At 42.1% G+C, this 16727-nt stretch overlaps 1 protein-coding gene across 1 annotated transcript in view; it reads left to right on the top strand.

Moving 5' to 3' along the window:
• The window catches only part of Ryr3 (ryanodine receptor 3), a 359592-nt gene that overhangs the window by 192812 nt on the left and 150053 nt on the right, over positions 1 to 16727 (top strand). Inside the window, exons 39-42 of the mRNA XM_059258921.1 lie at positions 11955 to 12228; positions 13520 to 13634; positions 15197 to 15326; positions 16482 to 16585. Of these exons, the coding sequence (XP_059114904.1) occupies positions 11955 to 12228; positions 13520 to 13634; positions 15197 to 15326; positions 16482 to 16585 (623 nt within the window). The remainder of the gene's footprint in view (positions 1 to 11954; positions 12229 to 13519; positions 13635 to 15196; positions 15327 to 16481; positions 16586 to 16727) is intronic.

Here is a 16727-nt window from a genome sequence, read left to right as displayed (position 1 = left end):
TTATTGGAGTGGAACCAGAATGATCACAAAAGTCTTTGAAAAGGACTGGGGTTGGCAAAAGAGAGCCAGAGGAATGCAGATACGAGGAGGACTTAGGGTCGGAACTCACTGTGTTGGCTCCCTGTCAGGTGCCTGACAGCCACAGATATGAAACGGGGCTCATGTGAGCAATGGTGGGCCCTGTATGCTGACAGTCTGTGTCTTAGAGCTGGAGAAGAACCTCTGAAGGCCATTCTCATTCACGCTGCCACGCTTCCCTTCCCCCACTCGGATCAGCAAACCCTCTCTGTCCCTCCTGCACTCTTCCCTCTGTCACATCATCAGTCATGTAATCGCCTGTACAGTTTGAGAAAGTGATTATGAGACTGGATGACTGATTTCAAAAACAACAGGCTAATTATCTCCTTATGATGGATGAGACCCCAGGGAGCCAGAGAGCAGAATCTGGCTTGAATGTTGGAGTGCAGTTTCACGGGTGCCTTGTAGTGCCGCTTCTGACACGGAAGAAGTATCCAGGTGGTGAGGAGAGCAGGGTGGGGTGAGCACACTTGTTTCTACCCATGTAGGTACATATGAGGCTCTGACCAAGGTAGAAAACCATGTAGAGGCCAAAGACCTGAAGGGAAAATGCTGGTGTGGTGGTGTGTGCTTATAATCTCAGTGAGACAGAGACAGGGTGAGCTCTGGTGCTGTCTGTCTAGCCTTCCTAGCCTATTTGATTAGTTCCAGGCCAATAAGAGACCCTGTCTGAAGAAACAAGGTAAAGAACACCCAGGATTGGCTTCTGGCTTCCACAGACATGCTTATGCACGAGCGCCCATACACTCACAAGAAAACAAGAGACAGATTTAGCAGATGTATGCAGCAGCCAGATGATTGCACACAGTCGGCCCTAAAAGCTAGGCTCCAAAGCAGCCAGGCCAGTGTGACGTGAACAGTTTTGTGGGGTCCACAGCCTGTTGCAAACAGTCCAAAACCTCCACCTCCCACTCTCATCTCTCGCTGCCTCGCGTGCCTTAGCAGACCAGCTATTTACAAGAACCCACTTCCATTCGCTAAATTGAAATGGTTTATTACTTAGACAAAAAGTAAAGTGAGGATTAAGCTAGTAAGGGCCATGATGAAGGGGAAATTTGGTCACTGCCCTATCCGTCTTTTCTGTGCTTGTGGGATGATTGTGAGGATTGAATGCTGATTCAGGTATAGTCCTTAACACATTGCTGAACACACAGGAAATGCTAGATAAACTGTGGCTATTATCATTGCAAGGAGGGGAGTAAAAACTGGCAAGGAGCTGAATCTCTTGCCTACTCCTAGGTTAGGGATGCCAGCATCGACAAAACCAAGGATGTAAGCCCCAAAAGCTCACAGAGAGCTGGGGCACGTGCTGCTGCTGTGAGCCCCCCTCAGCCAGCTTCACACCACTAGTGGGTGTTTTTGTGGTCCAGCAACACACATTAGGCACAGCCGTTTGCTAGTTACCCAAGAACAATGCCCAGTGTCTTTATAGACTTCTGCTTGCACTTCAGACCACTTTAAAATGTCATTCTCGGTGATACCCCACAGCACCAGTGTTCATGTTAAATAAGGTAAATTGGTCCCAACTGTAGATCCTGGGTCAGAGAAACATTGGAGAATCACAGAGAAATTGGACTGATGAATTTTCCCAAAGTTAAGTCCTTGAAATCCATGGATTTAACTTCCCTGGCCTTTCCCATTGCTAAGCCGTAGATATTTGACCATTTTGTAAATTTGACATGAAGAAGCTCCAGGACAGAGAGCACAGTGGACTTGAGTCCTTTCCCCAGTAATCCTGGGAAGCTGAACGGACAGTGTGTGACTGTGCCATGTGACCTCGACAGACGGTTTCCTCTCCACTAGCAGTCAGGACAGTCATCACAGAGGCCATGGAGTCCCCATAGCTCACCTCCTCCATGTAGGTGATTAGTGGTGCGCACTGACGTGTTGATAATGGCCACTCCCTGCCATCGGTAACTGCTGGAATTCTGAGATTTTCTTTTATTTCTTCAATCTCAGGTCTTACTTGTAGGAAAAGCCAGCTGAATAACATTGAAATTGGACACTATAAGTGGTAGTAAAATTCTTGCTGCTTACCCATTTAGCCCAGTGAAGCCACAGGCTTTCATTACCGCTTGAACAAATGAGTGCCACTCTTTCAAGAGCACGGCACGTTGTATAGACATATACTCTCAGAAGCAGACAGAGACAGAGAGGTGGGTGACTTGTCTGAGGACACACAGCTGTCCCTGCCCAGTGCTCTTATTACTCTACTGCAACCTTCAAGAGGAATTTTATAGGGTAATTTTATTTTATCGGTAAAGAAATTGAGGCTCTGAGAAAGCAATCTGGCTAAGAGTGTCAGGAAAAGAACTAGAGCTTTATGGGTTTTAGGATTTTACATCTGAATCTATTTCATGACTTATTAAGAGAGTGTCTAGACAGTAGGCATAATAGAAGTTTAAGGTACTAATAAAAATAACTATTTTTCTGAGTGTTATGAAGGTAAGCAACTTGATATGAAAAAGTACACAGAATAGACTCTAGCAGCCTGGAGCTCCCCCACCATTTGTCATCCATAATGTTAGGTAAGTTCTTAGTCTCTGTGTGTTTCTGCTTTCTTTGTATGTAAAAGGAAAGTGACAAAGAAGAGTTTAATGAAATAATGCCAAGTTTAATGTTCTGAAGCCTAAAAGTCTGCATCCACCTTGGCTTGTGCACTGAATGTAAAAAGCATAGGTCATATGAACTTCCTTTTATACTTATCATGTCAGTGCTTTTGTCAAACAAGAAACAGAAAACCCAGTTTGCGGAAAGCAGCCAGAGAGGGGCCATACTGACAGAGATTACTGTGGGATTAGAGATGGAGGCCAGCTGCTGTGATGGACTGATCCAGTAGCTATGCTCACTCCTTCCACAGTCCCCTTATTCAAGTTTTGTTCTTAGAGTAGCAGTGGACTTCCAGCTACAGTCTGGACCTTAAATCCACTCCTTACCAAGTCCAAAGGCTGAGCAAAAGCCTTCTCCTGACGTTCTAATCAAGGGTCCCGAGACCACCCCAACTCCTCCCAGTTCCTCCCCATTTCCCCACCCAACCAAATCCACAGCCTTCCTTTCTCCTTCACTTTAACACACAAACAGGCATCTTACACGTGGAAATTATCCACACCTGTTCATACCTCCAGACTGTCTACAGCATACCACAGGCTGACGTTCAATCTCTGGCCTGGAATTTTAAAATAGGTGCACATTGTTTAAATGCACATAATTTTCTTTTCCATTGTACTGTGAACATTATAAATCATTTTCTGAGTTTAACCTAAGTACAGTGCAGTTTCATTTATTTCTTTTCCTCAATGTAAATGGAATTTTTTTTCTTCCAAGCTGACCCAGATTTAACAATACTCACAGACAATTTAGCAGCACAGGTATGGGATTTGCTTTGCCAGTGGCCAGCATCTACCCTTTGATAATAAGTATGTAGTTCATCGAGTGAGGACCATTTGGCTTGTCATCTAAATTTGGAGAGACACAAAAAAGATACATCCTGAGAAGTATTGAAAGTTCCAGACTCCTGCAGCCTTAGCATGGAGACATGCACCATGAGAGCAAATGACCCTTCTCTTATGGTAGTTGGCATTGGAAGCTGGTCATTTGACTACTTAAAGGAAAGGTCTTGTGACAATGGTAGATAACTAGGGAGTTTTCCTGTAAGTTTTCACATGGAGATGGCTTAGAAGTCTCAAATCAAAGAAGTAGGTTATAAATGACTGGTGGGGACAGTAAACAACTGAATCAGACACTCCCAAATAGATGTACTAAGCTGAGCTCTAATGGGAAGACACTCTAATCTTGTTTATGTGTAGAATACATGACTATTCGAAAAGTCTGGGAGTGAAGAAGCCATTGTCTTCTAAAATGTCCCCTTGTCTTCTAAGATGTCCCCCTCACAATCAAGTCTTTCTAAGCCATACAGTACATTCAGCATATTGCCATTCTGAGTTAGCTTGAATAATCATTTTAAATGTAGGATATAGGTCATATATTTGAGAAAATTGCCTATCTATTATTATACTAATTGCAAAAATTGAGTGAATTAGAATGTTAATAATAATCCCATCAGGGAAAGCATAGTGCACAATTCACTTCCCTCGATGTTTTATTTGACAATTTGCTTTATTTTGCTCATCACAAAGCAGAGGCTTAGTTACATGTCTCCCTTTGTTCCTCCATTCTGTTCTTCATGGAATAGGTATTATTCCTTTCTATAAATGCCATGAGATGAACCACTGGGTGTACTTGGCAGCGCCCTGTTGAAGTGATGGAAATCTGAAGTCTAAACAGTTTTGATGAAGATTTTACTTTTATTTTACTTATTAAATCATTTTTTTAAATTCTTGACAATTCCATTCACATATACAATGAAATATAATCAGATCTACCTCATCTCCTCCTTCCTAATCACCCTGCAGATCCCCTAGCAAGTCTCCCTACTGACTTCATGTCTTTTGTCTTTTTTCTAGAGATTTGCTTTTAATTTTGCAAATTTGTATGTCTTTGTGTTGGTATAAGCACCTAAGTGCCAGTGCTCACAGAGGCCAGGGAAATCCAATACCCCTAAAGCTGGAGTTACAGGTGATTCTGAGTCACCTAATATGGATGCTAAGAACTGAGCTCAAGTCCTGTACAAGAGCAGCACATGCGCTCAACCGTTGAGACATCTCTTTGTAACTCTCCTCTCTTTTTTCCTTTCTTTTATGGTTTTTGTGGGAGGGGTTATTCTTTCATTTTGGGTTTTTTTGTTTTGTTTTGTTTTGTTATTTTAGATAACTCACGAAGTCCATTTAGTGCTGCCTGTAGGTACATGGGCATAGGGCCACCCACTGGAGCACAGGAAAATTACCAGTGGGAACATCCTCAAGAAAGAATGATTTTCCCTTCTCCAGCAGCAATCAACTGGGGGTCCTCATTAAGGGGTGGGGCCTGGAGCATACCTCCCCTATCTGTGCCAGAACTGAGGCTCGGTGGTTTGGTCTAGTGCAAATAACCACAGCTGTGTGAGTTCATAATGGTGGCAGCCACGCCGTGTCTTGAATATAGCATTTCACTGTGTCCTCCTTATCTCCAGCTCTTCCATTCTCTCTACCCCCTTTCCCATGACATTTCATGAACCATGGTGAGGGTGGAGTAGTTAATAAAAATATCCTATTTAGAGCTGAGCACTTAGTCTCTTCTTTTTAGCACTGTTAACAGTTATTAATCTCTGCATTAACTGCTGCCCACTGCAAAAGGAAGCTTCTCCGACCAAGGTAGAGCAGTCCAGGTTTATGGGTATAAACATAAATATTTAGAAGAAAATTTGACAACATGTCCAAATACCTTACATATATTATTGAATTTCCTCAACTAAGGACCTATGAGCAATAATAGTGTTCTGAAATTGTTTCATAGAGGCACTTAACTCACTCTTAGGCACCTAGCAAATGCCCATAAAATAACATTTGATTAAGAAGCTACTTAGAAGTGGCCCAACAGGAGGTAACTGGGTGTTCAGTCAAGGACAGTCAGAAACATGTACATAACATATATCCTGGCTCCGGCAAGCTCACTGATGATACGGTGAAACTCCTACAGCTTATAGCCAAGGCTTCCATTACTACTGAGACCATCTGCGTTGATGAAGAGATGCTGGTATTGAGGTTGAAGAATTAAGTCCCCCAACCCCACATGCAGCCTTCCCTCTCTTCATGTGCCCCCACGTGGGCTACAGAACCTGCCAAATAAAGCCACACCACTACTGCATAACACAGGCCCAGCCCCTCCTTTCTCTGAAGATGACTGGACTTAAATCCAAACTTAGCCCAATGAAGGGGAAACTTTCAAAGCCCTTCAAGCTACCAGGGAGCACTTTAGTGCCCTGTGAATAATGGTCAAAGCCCTTAACCTCCAGGATTCGATTTTCAAAATAACCATTCTTTAATCCTCACTCTATTTCTCAATACAAGGAGTCCTACTCTCATGCACTCACGGTTAATCCATCCAGAAGCAAGCAGCGAAATATCCTTAAACTGTAGCTTGCTAGATGAAGGGCTCAGCTCAGAGATGATCAGAATCAAACAGCCTGGTGGAGTGGAGTTCACTTGAGCTGTAGGGAAAAAGAAAAAGGGAGAGTACACGAAGTTGAGTAGGTAAGGATGGGGGTGGGGATGTTGGATCTAGAAAAAGTTAGAGGATAGGGTAAACAAAATCAAAACACATCATACCTCAACTGAAAAAAAGAATGCCATTGGACTAGATTGCTTGTTGGTTAGCACTACTATGTATTTTTTTTTGTAGCTGCATGCATTGTTTTATGGAAATCATTATTTTCTTGAGTAATACAGAGTTATCAGCTGTTGACACAGTTCATTATAAAATATTTTCAAATCACATTTGCTAATATCAATAATTTAATCGGGATCTTTAAGTCTTTAAGTGTTGAGAAGCTGTCAAAGCTCACAGTGGCAGATAAATGTTTGCCAGAATTCTAGTTTTCACTTGAAATTCAAATTTTCTTATTGGCATTAAATACTATCATTTAAAGTGAAAAACTTATTTCTTTTTGAAGAAAATGTTATCCAAGACCAATTAGCCACAGGTTGTTTTTCTTCTCATTTAAATGGCATTCCATCAGACAAGGGGCTAGTTTAGCTGGTAACTCAATCACACGCCAATGTTTTACCTCAAGAAAAAATACTTCTTCTGACATACAGCTTTGTGCTTATCACCATTGTGTCTGCAGGGTTAAATGATACCATCCTGAGAGTTTTATTGACAAGATTCTTAGTTCTTCATTCAAAACATTCAGATGTAAAATTGGCTGTTTTCCCAGGCAAGTGATGATAAGGAATATGGTTGAGTCTTGCTGACTTCTTTGTTTTCATACACCCACACTTTTGCCTATCATTTCTTCTCTAACATCAGTGCCAAGGTAAATATAATTGAAACAGCAAATAAATCCTTGAATTGTTATGACTTTCCAAACTGCCTAAAGAATTCTGAGCTCCCTAATTTGTAGCTTAAACTATCAGAACTACCATTATTTATAGTATTAATAGTGTTTATAAGTATGTTCCCAGCATTGTTTATGCACTGATCATTTTAATTTTCATATGTTCAGATATACAGAAGACCTAACACATTATAGAAAACATGTTTTTAATATATATTTTTATTACTTTATCACAATCTTTCTGCTCCCTCTTCTGTTATATCCCCCTGGGACTTAGGTGTAGAGGTTGTGTTGTAGATATATCAGTTAGGGCTGGGCATCCCACAGAGTTCTCTGCATCATGACCAATTGTAGACGTCTGTGATAGTGTCCATCTGCTACAAGAAGAATGTTCTTTGATGAAGGGAATGAGCAACATTTATCTGTAGGAATAAAGATAAATATTTAGACTGTATTTGGAAATTACACTGTTTAGGAAAGTGGCAATAGTAAGTTTTCCTCTTTCCTCTAGAGTCCATGACCTCACCAGCAATGAGGCTTTGTTTATAGTACCAAGTATAAATTCCTTTCTATTGAGGGATCTGAAGTCCAATTACATGGCTGTTGGTTACCCCTAAAATATAAGTGCCATTATTGCGCCCTGTGGGATTTCTTGTCACACTGGTCACTGTTGTGGATCATAGGCTTTACCGATAAGTAGGACTAATGATTGCTTTCCTCCCTTGGCAGCTTGCATAGCACCTTCTAGTAATATGAGAACTAGTCTTCAGGGAGGAGGCTTCCAGGTCAGCTTGAGCTCCATTTCTCCAGTTCCCATGTCCAAAGTATGCGGTATCTTCACCACTAAGGTCTACCTTCAAGTTCTGGGAAAGAACCAAAGACAATTTCTCTTTCTCTCTCTCTCTCTCTCTCTCTCTCTCTCTCTCTCTCTCTCTCTCTGTCTCTCTCTCTCTTTCTCTCTCTCTCTCTCTCTCTCTCTCTCTGTGTGTGTGTGTGTGTGTGTGTGTGTGTGTGTGTGTGTGTGACCTATATATAGCCTGTATAGTTTGGGAAGTCTCTTGGACTCCCTGACCAATAACTCAGAGACAAAGCCAGGTTAAGGGAATGCTAATATTTATTTGGTTTCATGACTCTGTAAATTTCCTATTGCAAAAGAAGTAGCCTTGAGCTGATGAGTGATTCTACCTAATCATAGCCTCTCCCATGTGGCAAGGACTTTGATGCTGCATGTTATTTCTGTGGAGGATCTGGCCATTTATGGTGAGAACTACAGTTGTTTCATGGCAGAATGTGTGCTTTAAAGGAAATACTATTTATAGGACTATACAACTTGTATCAGGTGCAAGAGTTTCTGTATTTTTGTATATTTCCTTTGTTCTTACTATCTTAACTAGGAGAAATAAGAATAGAAGCACCTGGGAACAGTTTCAGTTTTTTAATTTTAATTTTTAAAATACTTTTATGCAATATATTTTTGTCATGTTCTTTTCCCTCCCTTAAATCCTTACAGATCTTCCCCACTTCCCTACCTACCCAACTTCACATTCTTCCTTTCTCTCAAACAAAGGAAAACAACAAAAAGCAAAAAATGAAAATCAAAACAGGCAAACAGCTGAAGAAAGAAAAGAAAATCAGTAAGACAAAAAATAGCACAATAAAAAAAAACATACATAAAAGAAAGCATGAAGTCCGTTTTTTATTGACTGACTACTCTGAGTATAGGGCCTGCCCTGGAATGTGGTTGATATTTCATGTGGCACTCTATTGAGGAAAACTGATTTTCCCTTTCCCAGAGGTATTAACTGTAGAGCGTTTCTTGGTTACAGGTGGGACTTTGTGGCCATTTCCCCTTCTCAGTGCTGGGGTTTTATCTGGTTTGAACCTATGCAGGTCTTATGAGTGCTGTTTCAGTCTCAGTGAGTTTATGTGTATATCAGCCCTGTTGTGTATGGAAGATGCTGTTTTCTTTGAGTCATCTGTCACCTCTGGCTCTGAAAACATTTCTTTCTCCTCTTCCATGTAGATCTCTAAGCCTTGAGTGGGGGGCTTGATTTAAAAAAAAAAAATCCACTTAGGGCTGAGTGCTCCAAAGTCTTTCACACACTGTGCATTTTCCAGCTGTGGATCTCTTTGTTATCCTATCTACTGCAAGAAGAAGCTTCTCTGATGAAGCTTGAACAAGGCATTGATCTGTGGGTGTAGCACTGTGTCATTGGGAGTCATTTCATTGCTACATTCCTTTAGCACAATAGTAGTAGTAGGCTTTCCTCTAGGCCCAAGACCTATCTAGTGTAAGGTTCATGGACTCTTTTTTTGTTTGTTTTGTTTTGTTTTTCAAGACAGGGTTTCTCTGTGTAGTTTTGGTGCCTGTATTGGTTCTCGCTCTGTAGACCAGGCTGGCCTCGAACTCAGGTCAGGTATGGGGTCCATCTCATAGAGTGGGCCTTAAATCCATTTAAAAAGTGACTATTCACACAACATTTGCGTCACTATTGCATGAGGATTTTGCAGTACTGTAGGTCTTGGGGTTTATATCTGAGTGATATTGATGATTACTTTTCTCCTCTGGTAGGGTGCAAAGTACATTCCAGTGCCATGAATGCTAGTCAGTAGGAGTGAAAGTTCTAGTTAGACTCTAGCTTGATTTTTCCATGGTTGGTGACATAAGTATGTTGTGTCTTCAGCAACAGGCTCTTCCATTGTGTTACAGAGAGTAACTAACAGCCTTGCTAATAGTCGGTGATGCTTGGGGGACCCTGTAGAACCCCTTTGCTAATGATTCAATAGGGAAATTATTGAGAAAAGCCCAACACAGCCCGTTAATAATTTGTCCCCCAGAAGGTGCAGATGTTAACAAGAATTAAGTCCCTATTAAGCAAGATTTTTTAAGTTTTTGAGAACTTCATACATGAATACCTATCTACATCACTCACACTCACTCTCTCTCCCACCTCAAACTTTTCCCAGCCCCTCTCTCCAAAATTCATGGTCACTTCTTTATTATTTTACATACACACCACAGAGAGAGAGACATATATGCAACCTACTAAGTCCATTTGATGTCGTTCTTATGTACTTGTTGCTTATATATACATGTATATGACCACTTGAGGTTGGATATCTTATGCAGGAATTCATTTCTGAAGAAAACTAATTCTCTCTTTCCTGGCAGGCATTGACTAGCTGAAGCTCTTCATCTAAGGATGGGACCATGTGGATTTCCTTTGTCCACATTGGCATGTCAACTGGTGTTATGACTATGCTGGTCTTGTCTAGGCAGCCATATTGTTGGTATTTCATGGTTATATTTTCCCTGTCATGCCAAGGGGACACTAACAATAGGCACCCTGAACCTCTGGCTCTTATGATCTTTCCACCACCTCTTCTGTGACATTCCCTGAGCCTTAAGTATAGGGTCAGCAAGTTCTTTCAACTGTGCTTCTCTCTAGCCTGTGTATTCTTTTTTTTTTTAATTATTGTTTCAGCTTATGTCTCCTGCCTGAACCTGAAACACCCACAAGGTTGATAGACACAGCAGTAAGCTAAATTAATCCTTTACATCTAGATCTTTTAGAGCTTTGGTGACTAAGTTCTATTTTTATAGCCTATGGTAGAGCCAAGAGTGTATGTGGAGCAGACATCTGCTATGTATAGTGATGTGGAGTAGAAAACTTGACTATTGGAAATGACACAGACTACAGAAAGCATCCATCTGAATGTATTCCTAGTCCTTCCCCTGGTGGATTCAATGACCTTCATTGTCCCCTTAGCTCTGGTTTTATCACCTGGCCTGAATGAAGGCTCTGGTACAATCCCTACCTTCCAGAAGTGTGATGGCAGTGTGAGGTTTGGACACAATTATGGCTTTGAAGCAGTGTCTCTTCCCCTATTGTGGAATCTCCTAGAACTGTGTATGCGGTAGGAGGGGTGAGAATTGCCTAACCAGCTGTCCCAGCATGTCTCCTTTCACCTCCTGAACTTACTCAGATCAGCCTTTGCCTCTTAATTTCTTCCCAAAGCAAAGCCAGCCAGCAGTCATCAGGAGCCATGTGGTCCATCCACCACGAGGCTCTTAGCTGGTCTCATTTTAACTGATTTCCCCTGTACTTGTGGAACGGGCTATGAACCCCAGTAAATCCCAAATTCAATGCCATAGCAGTTTCTTTCCTTCCGTGCTTATGGAAATATTTCCTGCTGCAGCAGCAGTCAACTCCTGCAAAAGATTCAGTACAAAGAAGCCATTTCCATATACGATGGTCAGATGTCCAGCCTCCAAGCTTTCAAACCTGGTCCTGTCCTCTCTGCCCACTTCTATTCTTCTCCAAATATATGTTATGTTCATATCATCTAAAATATCTCTTATTGTTCATGAATTGTTAGCTCCAGTTAGTCCCCACCATTGGATATCTCTAACATATTTAGAGACAGTAATAATGATGTTAAATACCAGTGTTTCGTTTGCTTTATTCTAAAGAAGCATGGGTCAATGCTTTACTTTCACACCTTGACCCACCCCGGACAGCTATTCTGTACTCGGTCTCAGGGCGCTTGCAAGTACCTTCATTGTAGCACTTATTGCATTGTATCATACAATAACAATAAAATTTTATCACAAAATAAAAATGTAAAGAACTGGCTTATGAGCTCCCTGAAGGCAAGGACAGAGTCTTACTTGTTATTCAGTTTTCAGTATGAATCCAAACATTAATCAAATGCGTTTTTTAGTATGTAATTGTGATATTTTTTATTGTGGTATAGGTGGCATGTTTATGTCTTGATGATATAGTCTACTTTTATACATGCCATGACTCAACTTTAAAATAAGAAAAGATTTAACCTGAGCCAGCTGTTGATATGTTTGACGGTTGAGGGAAGTTTCTGTACCACCTAACTTTCTCTGCTCCGGGGCATCCATGGTTAGTGTTTTCTCCAATTCCCTTTTCAGCAACACTGAAGGAACTAGTCTCACAGACAATGATCCGCTGGGCCCAAGAGAACCAAATCCAGGACGCAGAGTTGGTGAGGATTATGTTCAACCTCCTACGGAGACAGTATGACAGCATTGGGGAGTTGCTACAGGCTCTGCGGAAGACCTACACCATCAGCCAGGCCTCCGTGAGCGACACCATCAACCTGCTGGCTGCCCTGGGTCAGATCCGGTCCCTTCTTAGTGTCAGGATGGGCAAGGAAGAGGAGCTTCTCATGATCAACGGGCTAGGGTAGGGTCACTTACAGCAAGTGCAGTTCTCTAGATATAATTCTTTCTCTCCTTGTGGTGGGACATCCTTGTCACATGAGCTACCTCTGTAACATGAGACACCAGACCACCCGTTGTGCAAGGCGGAAAGGGCATTACCAAAAGAAATTAACGGAATCCTTAGGGACTCTTGCGAACATAGCCATGGAAACACATCTGGAGGAGAGGGCAGCCTATTTAACCTGAGAGAAAAATGATTTGAGCACTGCAGCCTCTGGCTGAGCATCTTCTGGGGCTTCTGAGATATTCTCAGCTGGCCCTTTTCTCCCCAGCTCTAAACTGTAGAGTGGTTTTGTTGGTTCTGTGAGATCCCTTAACTTACAACTGTAACTCATGGATCTGCCTCACAAACCATGTAGACAAGACAGTTCCTGGCAATTTTGGTGCCAGGGGAATTTCCTTTCAGTACAGAACATAGAGGAGAAAACAAGAGCCAGAAAGGTTCACTGGCCAACCCACAGTGTTACCTGATTAAAATCAAAAGCAAGGTTCCTCCCCTCCCCATCCTTGGGGCTGGCAAACTGCAGAGCCTCACTAAGGAACAGGAAAGTGGTTTGCATGATTCTCAGGAAAGAAAGGGTGTGTGCATGCATGATTCCCCAAATTCATTTGCAAAGAGGAATATTATAATAGAAATGAAGAGACTTTTATGGGAGGGAAATAAGCTGCAGAAATAGCCCCTCCGTCTCCACCCAACTTACAGACAATTGTTTTATCTCCAGATTTTCATTTGCCTAAGCTTCATTGTGTGAGTTTGTGTTAAGTAGCTTAAAGGTGTGATGGTTGTTACGTGTTCATACCATTGCTTTTGAAGACTGGTATCCACAAACTTCATGGTATCAAACACAAAATTCTTACAAGAAAGATATTCAGTCCTATCATTAAGAAACTGAATACAAAGAAACACAGCTATCAGCAGAGAAAAGAAGTTCTTGGGTACACAGAGAAAGAAAAATCCAGTGGTATGAGTGGTCTTAGAATTTATTATAAGAAAAAAAAAGGATGAAGGGGGAATTGTTTAAATATCATTAGAAATAAACATTTTAAAGAGAAAAAATCAAACACTTAGAATTATTTGGTGTTCCTTTGTTATGTCAGCTGAAAACACTCCATATGTATTTCATGACCTAGTACCCTCTTATTATTTTTCTCAGCCTATCATTTTAATATTACTCGACCTAAATCATGTTTGTGTAGATTTTCATAGCAGAAGAGCAGCAGGTGCTGAACTCTGCCTCTCGTTTTTCTGTTAGGGACATAATGAACAACAAGGTGTTTTACCAGCACCCCAACCTTATGAGGGTCCTCGGCATGCACGAGACAGTGATGGAGGTGATGGTGAACGTGCTGGGTGCAGAGAAATCACAGGTAATGAGCCAGAACTTGACTCTCAGGGCAGGACTACTTGCTCGGGTATCTATTGCCTCAGTTTTCCCCTGGGAAGAGGAAAAGATTTTTACAGATCCAAAAGGATGCAAGAAGGGGACCACTGCTGCTAGCATAGGGTGCAACTGGGAATTTATACCAGTTTTCCTGAGATCTTACTTAAATTGAATGGCTTCTTTTTGATGTTTTTGCATGTATGTATATATGTAGTGTACATGCATATATGTGAGCATGCTCACATGCATGTGGATGTACGTGTGTAGATGTGCATGCACAATTATGCACATACATATGGAGGCCTGAAGTTGGTATAAACTGTCTTCCTAGACTGCTCCCTACTTTACCAACTGAAACAGGGTCTTTCGCTGAACCCAAACATCACAAATTCAGATAGTCTACCTAAACAGTTTGTTCTGGGGATTCTTGTCTCTGCCCCATGAATGGTGGGATTGTAGATGAGCCTATTCCCACCTTGCTTATGAGGGTGATGAAGATCAGAACTTCAGTCCCCGCACTAGCGCAGGAAGCATTTTATCCACTGACTGATCTAGATTGCATGACTTCTGGAGGGAAAATATGGAGTGTGGTTTCAAATGTTGCTGATTCTAGGGTGCCACCATCCCAGGAATAAGTGGTGTTCTTGTTTTATTCTGTTGCTGTGATAAAAAAAAATACTGACCAAAAGCAATTTAGGGTAGAAAAGGGTTTATTTGGCTTATACTTCGGGGTCACAAACCATCATCTTGGAAAAGTTAAATTTCTTCACAGAACCCTAAGCACATCTGTATGTCTCAGTGACAACAGATTTCAGAACTGTTTCTTAGAGCTCCTCCCATGATTCTTAAGGGGGGAAATTGTGACCTTTCTAGGAATCTGACATTGTTTTTTGAGCATTGTTAAGATCCCAGTAAGCTAGAGCTTGCCATAGAGATGCTAATTGCTTCGGTAATTGGGAAGGCTATCAAATCAAGTGATGAAGGATTGTACCTCCATGATAACTTACATGTATCTGGTGTCAAGCGCCTTAGACACCTGTAGAAGAGCAGTGATTGGGGCCACATACTTGGGACGTGTTCACAGAAACAGGGCATGGTACCTTTCAGACTTTCTTAACTATGGGGACCACCCTTGGCCCAGAGGACCCAAGTTTTAATGGACTGATGGGCGTTGTTTTTCTATGATCCCCCAACTCTGTTTCTGATATTACCCTTTAGTGCTGTACTCACTCTGGCTGGAAACAATGGTCGTGCAGTCATGCACTTTCGTTGGACATGTAGGGAAGCAGGTTATAATTGATAGACGTTTCCCTTGGAAGGAAAGATCTTGAGGACTGTAGCTAATTGCCAAGATTTTTGGAAGCCTCATTCTTAGACATTCTGTCCCTCTTACAAATGTCTTAGGGAGAAGAACTGTAAGGAAAAAGTTCATGTTCCAAACAGTTCATAGCTTGTGGGACTTCAACCTGAAACTCCTTTAAGCTTCCACTGTTCATGAAGGCCTCATGATAGATTCTTCTCTCTAATACTTCCTGCTTCTGCCCACAGATTGCCTTCCCCAAAATGGTTGCTAGCTGCTGTCGCTTCCTTTGCTATTTCTGTCGAATTAGCCGGCAAAATCAGAAGGCCATGTTTGAGCATCTAAGTTACCTGCTGGAGAACAGCAGTGTGGGCCTAGGTAGGTGTGGCACACCTTATAACTTCCACCTTTGGGCCCAGGCAGTCCATTCTCCCTCCTGACTACTTAAGAGAAAAAGGGAAAGGATCAACATGTATGCCACAATACATGTAAGTGCAAAACAAGAGCCAGCCTGTCCCCCAAGAACAAACGCATAAAAACATGTCTGCGGCCTCCACTTTCTCCATAGCTGTTGCTACCAACTCCCTTTGGTGACTGAGCCACTCTCCTCTCTCGGGTCCAGTGGCCTGGAGTTTATGAAATGCTGCCTGGAATGGAGGATGTGCTCTCAGGACAAATCCTCTCCCAGCCCACTCAGCTAATCAGTGAGCAGAGCTCTTAAGACCAAGGTCATGGATCCAATCCTTTCTTGGCAAGCTGGCTGGAGGACTCATTCCTGGCCCACCAGCCAACCAGCAAATTCTGCCCTTCGCTGCAGAGCGGCCTGGCCAAGAGCAGCTAGGGATAAACAACACGATAATGGGAGTGGATAAACAGCAGTTCGGCACCACTGTGAGAAGAGCGACTCACGGTGTTTCTCCTGGCTCACCATGCTGGACAGAAGCCAAAGGATGAGACAAAAACAGACACAAACACTGGAAATGTGAAATCTCACTTCTCTTTTGTTTATCAAATGCAACCTCAGGCGATCACCATTTTTATTTTTAATGTCACTTGAAGTTTTTCCTGATTGTAATCTAGGAGCCAAACACAAACCCAAAAACATGTACCACAAACAACATTGGTACACTAATGTAACTGTATGAACTTGTGTTGTTTGAGACTATTTTTAAACTCCAAGTGGTCGCTCCCAAATTTTACAAGTCCTTTGGGCCCAGGCCATCAAGAAATCCCCTGAGTCTTCAAGTGATCACGAAATGCCAAGAAGTTTTGTGTTACGAAGGTACTTGAAACTGTGTAGTCCCAACCCATTCTGTAGCGTGATTTTGTTATAATTAGTATTCTCAGTAGTAATGAATGTGAGAAAGGAGAACAGGACTCTTCTAAAGTTGGGCTGGCAGCCCTCTACGAGAATTGCAGCGTGGGCCAGGTTTCAGTGTATTTGCTGCCCTCTCCTGTCCACATATGTGCACTGCATCCTTAAATCCGAGCTGGGTGGCCTTAATGCACCGCTTCTTTTTGCTCCTTCCTCAGCTTCCCCATCGATGAGGGGGTCCACCCCACTGGATGTGGCTGCCTCCTCTGTGATGGACAACAACGAGTTAGCACTGGGCTTAGAAGAACCGGATCTTGAGAAGGTAACTGGGGAGACAACATGTTATTTTTCTCCTAACTCTGTTGCAGCCACACAGTGGAAAAACAAGCCAACACCTAGGTTTCCATTCAGATTCATTTCATAGTGATGAAAATGTGTTGTAATATGAGTGGCTGGCACCACCT

The sequence above is a fragment of the Peromyscus eremicus genome, chromosome 4, assembly GCF_949786415.1.
Source record: "Peromyscus eremicus chromosome 4, PerEre_H2_v1, whole genome shotgun sequence".
In the NCBI taxonomy this organism is placed as follows: Eukaryota; Metazoa; Chordata; class Mammalia; order Rodentia; family Cricetidae; genus Peromyscus; species Peromyscus eremicus.
The sequence above is the reverse complement of the archived record's forward strand: the minus strand, read 5'-3'. Positions and strand labels throughout refer to the sequence as shown.